Below are 7,040 nucleotides of genomic sequence, written 5' to 3' on the forward strand. Positions count from 1 at the left end.
TGTTGTTGTTATTAAATGCTTCTGCTTTCTACCAATAAAAATAAAGTGAGGAACATGTGTTTTATTTTTGCATTCTGAATGGTTTTCATTGATCTTTATGTGGTTATTTATTTAGTGACTTTCTTAACTATTGCTTTTTCAAGCCACCATCATAAGTAATACCACAATTAGCACCTTCAGTGACGGCTTTGTGAACCATTAAGAGATTTCTTTGAGCTATTTGAAGTTACTTTTAGATAATATATGTGATCATGTATGTTGTGATTCGGCGCTCTAAAACTAAAAAGGATTGAATTGAATGAATAAAATGTGAAACGTCTACTTAAACTTTAACGGTTTCAACACCAGTGCAAACAAAATAATTACTTCAAAGTAAAAGTCTTTAATCAAGATTGTGTTGGAGACAAATCAAAAATAATTACAGTTTTAAAAAGATCTTTGAGTGGCGTGACCTCCACGTTCTCTGTGGTGTGTGACAGTCTCTGCGTCTGTTGTGTTACTGTGCGAGCGTCGCTCCTGCTGATATTTGACCCCACTGTGACCCCACCGTCACACGTCTGCTGCTGAAGGGCAGATGATGAACAAACAAACTCTTTTTCTGTCTTAAACCGCTCACACTCCTGCACCAAAGTCCATGGAGAAAACCAGTGTTTTAGCGCACGATGACACAGGAACTGCAGGTCTGAGGTAAATCAAACACCAAAGTCACAAAATAAGACATTTGAAAGGGAGGAAGCAGCGGATTGACACCTTTGTGCCGTATGTAAAATCGCTGATTATCTCCATGGACTTTGGTACGGAGAGAAAACAGTTTACAAGTTTACAGTTTACCTTCAGTTTCCAGCTGGAAAACAATGTTTTACAACTTTTTTTTGTGAATGAGTCTGATGAAGTGTGGTGGGTGAGAAAAGCCGTGACCTCCATCTGACCTTTGTTTTCTTCTTTTTCTTATTCTTCCGTCATTGCTGAACAGAGACTTCACCAGTGCTGTTTTGCTCCTTCTCGCTGACTGAAAACAAACAATGATCACATTTTACACAGGGATTTACAAAAAGATAAATCTTTAACTGGGAAGATTGGCAGCAAACCTGGAGGAGGGACGTTCTGCTGTCTGTCGTCTTCAAAAGGGCTCAGACACAGAAAGAGACTCTTCAGAACTGAAGGTTCTGCAGGTGCTGCAGGACCTGCGACGTGAATTTGAGCATTGTAAAGATTCATTTATCACACATTACAAAGGCCAATAATCTTATCCTCTATTATTATCTCAGTCAACACAATCTCTGATTTATTTATTTAATTTTTATTATTATTATTATTATAATTAAATAAACAAATAAATAAAAATAAAACACACAATCTCTCATTTATTAAATTTTTATATTTGTTATTATTATTATTATTATTATTATTATTAATAATAATAATAATAATAATAATAACAATAACAATAAATAAATAAAAAAAAGATAAAAAAAAACCACAATCTCTAATTGAAGACTAGAAAACCACAAATGACCAGGTTGGACTTTCTCCAGGACGACAACACCAAGAGTCAGGGGTTAGGGGGTCATGCTGGACGATACGGCTTAGAAATAATATCTGGATAATTTCCGGCTATATCCCGATAAATTTAAAATAAATGTGGATATAAAGCTGCACACAGGTCACTTCTCTGGAGATGTTTGTGTTTCTCAAAGAGTGAGAGTGAAAATTATCTGACATTAGATGATCACATGACACAGATGTGATCATGTCAGATCACATCTGGTTCATTTCTTTGGCTTTTTAATGTTAGATGAAGGATATTTACAGGGGTCAGAAACAATGGAACTGACTTAAATAAGGTCAAATTCTGCTATAATACAATTATTGAAGTGACTTTTTTTGAATACAATTTTGTAGATTCTATGTATTTTCTAATCAATATATAATATTCATTGTATTTTACAAATACAAATATACAACACAGCGTTTAAATCCAGGAGACGTCATCACAGAGACCTGACACCAAAAATCTGAGACAGTTCTTGTATCATGTCATTTAGTGACAAACGAACGCATGAGGTAATCAAAGCTGCAGGTGCTTCATTAAAACCTCACCTGTGTCACACTTGTGTTGTTGAGCCTGCGTCGTAGAACTGGGCAACAGCTCAGTGAGAGCAGCTGACATGAAGCCACAGGTGAGACTCACCTGCTGCTCTGCGTCTCGACCGACAGCCTCGGACAAAAGCTCACTCTCATTCTCAGGAGCGCGTTTGTCGTGAGTTGTGTCTCGCTGAGGCGTCGCTGCAGGACTGAGAGGAGCAGCTAACGTGCTCAGGAAGGATCGGACGGGTTCAGCCTCATTTTTAACACCTTTGTCTTTACGTCTGGGGGGTGTGGACCGTAAAGGAGACGGAGGAGTTGGCTTCAGACCGTCATTGATGGGGTTTGCAAAAAGGCTATGAAATGGTCTTTTCTGTGTCTGATTACAGGCAGTTGACAGCACACCAGTAGAATCCTGTTGTTGGTTGCCAGGTCTGACGCTGTATCGGGGTATTTTGAGTTGTGGCTGAGTTTCAGAATCACTCGTCTCCTTGTAGCTGGAGACGGGTTGAATGGGACGAGCAGCTCTGCATTTAAACTGCGAAAACCCTGATGAGGGACAGTGAGGCTTTGGTGAGGACTGAGAGTCAGACGTCTGACCAGAGACACGTGGCGTCAGCTGTGAGGGACGAGCAGGACAATATAACGTGCTTTTGAACTCCGCTTCATCTTTACACTTGACTGGGAGGGAAGAGCTTCCCTGAACACGTCTTTTTCTTGTGCAAGACTCAGACTCCGCCATGTCCAACTTGACTTCATCAGACCATCTCTGAGCAGGTTTCATGGACGCCACCTTTGCCCCAACATGTTTTTTATGATCTTCATTGTCCACAGGGAGCTTAGTCTCTGGAACTTTAAACAGGTTTTCTTGGCATTGAGTTGCTTTTCCTCTGGAACTGTGAGAATACGAGAGCATCAGAGGATCAGCTCTGAGTGGAGTATATAACACACTTTGTGCAGGAGAAGACGCGGGTATAGAACTTGCTGCTGACTGACAAGACAAGACGGCTTCAACAGAGTAGGGAGCACAATCAGAGGAATTCTCTGGAGCAGAGAGACTCGGGAACGGTTTTAACAGCTGAGGTCCAAGCACTGCTTCCACTGAATAACACACTGGCTCCTCGGGATTCAGGTGAGCACAAGTGTGGCTGTGAGGCTGTGAACTGTCTGGTGCCTGAGCTGCAACATCTGCCTCAGTGTTTGTTTCTGCACTGTTGTAAAAGTTTGGCCTGAAAAGTGACAAATATCAAAAGACAATGAATCACAGATGCATCACAGCTTATATCCACACATCATCACTTTGTAAGAACTACTGCAACAATTAGAATACTTTTAATCTAATTCTGCTCTAAGGTTATTTTCTAATTCTGAGATAAATTCCATGGTAGGAATGTTATAATCATTATTTTTGTTCTTTTAAAGAAGTTTCACTCTTATTTATACTCTTTGTTATTTTGCTGACTAAACAGAAAAAATAGAATAAACATACTTGAGTGGGTGCATTAGTGCATCAGATGTTCTCTTTTCTCTGGTGATCTCAGGAATTTCAGTCGTCTTTTCCGGTTGCTCCGACAACTCCTGCTCGGCTTTTTTTGCAAGTTCATAGAGTTCACTGTCTCGTTTCAGTGTCTGCGATGAGAGGCGATATTTGTCAGCACATCAATGCAAAGCACTATGAAATATTCAGAAACTACAATGTTTACACACCTCATCTAACAGTCTTTTAGTGGTGTCATTCAGTGGCTCGTGGGAAAACTTGCACTGCGCTCCCTGAAGACACTTTCCTTTTTTATGGAAGAACTTGCAGGGAAAGGACTGTGCAGTTGAATTAAGGAAGCATTTACATTTTCTGATAGGACACATTATTGAAGCTGAACTGAAGGATATGGTGCATGTACGGGCAGCTCTCCCCTTTCGTGCAGAATCCTTGGATGTAAAATTTGCAGACTTCCTTGATGAGACCGTTGTAACCCTGAATGTGCTTCAGCTGGCACTCGTCGTCACCCTGCAAACAGGTTAAAGTCTTCATCCACACAAAAACAATATGCTAACACTGCTACACAAATACACCAACAATGGCAAAGGCAAGAAGAAATGTGTCCAGTGGGGGTAAAGGTTAGAGGAGTGGGGCTATGACATCACTGTTTCCCCAAAAGTTCCTTATTAGTTGAAAACGTGACATTTAGTTTTCACTCTGGAACGTATTTCAAAAACACGATATGGACTAAAGTGTTTGGTCACACCTTCAGAGATGTGACCTCATAAATGCTCTACAGAATCAATGAGCACAAATTGTCTCATAGAAACACTACTCCATATTAAAGTACCATATGTGTATTTGAAGGCGTCATTACAGAGCCTGTTGGTGTAATGGTCAGGCGTTCTTATACTGTTGTCTATGTAGTGTAGTATTTCAGGGTTCCCGACACGTCACTTTCACGTGGACAAAAAGCCAAAAGACTGACCTTGATGCATCGTCCCCAAATGAAGTGTCGACAAAGAAGCTGTCCATCCACCAGCAAAGCATTCTGCTCTTTGAACTCTTCAGTCATGAATCTCACTGATTTTACCTGGACATCCTAAGAGGTCATAAGCATGAGCATAAGCATGAACTCATCCACTCGTTTTGATTCTTTGTATTTTTTCTCCTAAGGCATGAAGAGGATCTCAACAAATAACAGATGATAAATGTGACTTTACCTCGTCCGTTGCTGACAGCCCACATTTGAAATGTTTAATCTTTTATCTTTGCTCCATCAAACATCTCCACACACAACGTTTCCCATTAACAGCACTTGTTTCAAAGCTAGCCTGAGATACAGTTTCATTTCTGACTTCTCGACTGGAACAGGTGACAACGTCACTCCAAGTTCCCAGGTACAGCGAACACATCGTTTTGATTTCAGTCTAACTTTTTAACAGAAAAAGATTACGTATCCCGCTTACCTGTCTGTCAGGTCTCTGTTTACCATATCCTCTGCCTCCTCTTTCCCCTCTGCCTCCTCTACCCCGTCTTCCTCCTCTGCCTCCTCTTCCTCCTCTTCCTCCTCTGCCTCCTCTTCCTCTTTCATTCTGTTGATGCAGATTATTCTGGCTCTCCTTGTCATTTTGCTGCTGCTTGTTCTGATCTTTGTGGCTCGTGTTGTTACGGGTCACTTCCTTGGTGAGGTCAGTACTTCCAGCTTGACAGTTTCTGGTATTGTAAGGTCGCCACGTCTGTGCTTGAGAACATTGTCTCTGTGGGAAGAAATGTAACAAATTGAACAATGCCCACTCTAAGAGGCCAAACAAGTGCTAAGAATAAAACGTGTCATTCATATTCACTATGCATGAAGAAATTAGGGATGAGCCGATATGATTATTTTATCTTCAATTTCTGCCAAATGAAAAATAACTTGTAAGTGTTCCGCCTCAGACGTGTGAACGGTTTCTTTCTTTCTGTTCAGTTTACCGTCACTTTAATTATAATAGAGCTGCAACTAATGATTCTCTCAGAAAATGTCGATCATCACCTGGAAATTATGATGAACTCAAATGTCTTGTTTTGTCCATGATTCAGTTTTAATGATTTGATTTGTTATATGGAGCAAAGAAGCCAGAGAAAATCCGAAAACATGTTTTCAATTACTGAAAAAAACACTAAAACCGATTAATCGATTATTTAAAAGAATTGACAATCAATTTTCGAGTAATTGTCTGAGCCCTATATATTTTTACCGTGAAAACATTTCCCATGTCACAGTCCTTGATATTATATTATTATTATTGATATTAAAGTCAGGTATCTGTAGTTGACTTTGTCATTTATGTTTCTAGCAACTTGTACTTTTGCTCCACTACATTTGAACTCTCTTTGTTAGTGGTGTTTACATAAAGAGAGAGAGTTTGTCCAGTTTGACTCACTGTGTTGTCATCTTCTGTCTGACTCTTCTTTCTTTTCCTCTTTCTGTTGCTCCCTCGTTCACCATCACTAACCTCGTTGCTGGGGGGGAAAACATACGAGATCCAACGGTGACAACACTGGCCCGTAAACGCACCACGGCTAAATGCTAAGCTAACTATCGATAGGCTAAGTACCGTACCTGTGTGAAATGGCTGCTTGGCTCTTCGTGTCTGTGTTGGCCGAAAACAATCCAGTGAACAGGTTTGCGAACGCCATGTTATTTCCCCTGTCACGTGTTCTCTGTTATTCCAAACACAAAGAAAGAAGCAGCGACGTTTGAAAAAGACACGCTAGCAAAGAAGCTAACTACACCAGCTGTCAGCCGCAGGAGTGACGTCACTTCACGTGGATCTGTCTACGTCACTTCAGCGTTCGGCTCTTCTTCCGTGTTTTGGACCAACGTCAGGAAAGGACGTCACTGAACAAATCTTTAAATCACATGGCAAATCTCATTCTTGCAATTAGCAAATTCAATATTGATAAAGCAGGATTCTGTAAATCCTTCCCTAACATTAACAGTTTCACAGTTGAATTCAACTTGTACATAGATACTTTTCTTTTTGTGTGTTTATTCATTTAAATTGCATTATTTATTTTTATGTTTTTTATTTGGTATATATGTGATTTGTATTACTTGTTTCGTGTATTTCTGATATGCACTTTGTATTAATCTATATATACTCATTTCTGTATATCCTTATGGCTAAATGTCTGTATGTTGCTATTCTTGAATAAAAAGGACGTCCCTGGTCAAACACGCCCACTATGTTGTGATTATGTCGTATCTGCGCATGCGTCACGGCAAAAAGCAGCCCGTTTGTGTCATTGTTATCAAACAACACTTTTCACGAAGCAAGCAACACTTTATCAGTGCTGTATAAGTACTTAAAAAGGAATACTTGAGTAAAAGTACAAGCATCTTAACAGACTTACTGTACTAAAGTTTCTGATATAAAATGTACTAAACAGCTCCCTCATGTGGATAAAAATATACTGAAGTTTAGGAAGAAGA

At 39.8% G+C, this 7,040-nt stretch overlaps 1 protein-coding gene across 2 annotated transcripts; it reads right to left on the reverse strand.

The window, feature by feature from the left end:
- Positions 1 to 153: 153 nt before the first annotated feature.
- Positions 154 to 6,362, reverse strand: LOC122770726. 2 transcript variants are annotated; one of them, XM_044027792.1, is made up of 11 exons: positions 6,168 to 6,362; positions 5,989 to 6,067; positions 5,032 to 5,322; positions 4,551 to 4,664; positions 3,973 to 4,090; positions 3,793 to 3,902; positions 3,575 to 3,714; positions 2,101 to 3,314; positions 1,089 to 1,184; positions 930 to 1,009; positions 154 to 682 (listed from the first exon to the last, which is right to left on the reverse strand). In XM_044027792.1, exons 1-10 carry the CDS (start codon positions 6,242 to 6,244, stop codon positions 960 to 962), a joined length of 2,289 nt encoding a protein of 762 aa, XP_043883727.1. In that variant the 5' UTR covers positions 6,245 to 6,362; the 3' UTR covers positions 154 to 682; positions 930 to 959. The 2 variants fall into 2 exon arrangements, with proteins under 2 accessions (XP_043883727.1, XP_043883726.1); XM_044027791.1 differs by having other exon boundaries at positions 154 to 1,009; positions 6,168 to 6,361.
- Positions 6,363 to 7,040: the final 678 nt, after the last annotated feature.

Source organism: Solea senegalensis, linkage group LG6, assembly GCF_019176455.1.
Source record: "Solea senegalensis isolate Sse05_10M linkage group LG6, IFAPA_SoseM_1, whole genome shotgun sequence".
Classification (NCBI taxonomy): domain Eukaryota; kingdom Metazoa; phylum Chordata; class Actinopteri; order Pleuronectiformes; family Soleidae; genus Solea; species Solea senegalensis.

Bases quoted from the DNA above. Each gene is read 5' to 3' on its own strand.
- LOC122770726 (XM_044027792.1), bottom strand. From the start codon at position 6,244: ATGGCGTTCGCAAACCTGTTCACTGGATTGTTTTCGGCCAACACAGAC. The intron at 6,068-6,167 runs GTACGGTACTTA...TTTCCCCCCCAG, and splicing joins CAAGCAGCCATTTCACACAG to CAACGAGGTTAGTGATGGTG. The intron at 1,010-1,088 runs GTTTGCTGCCAA...GTTTGTTTTCAG, and splicing joins GCAGAACGTCCCTCCTCCAG to TCAGCGAGAAGGAGCAAAAC.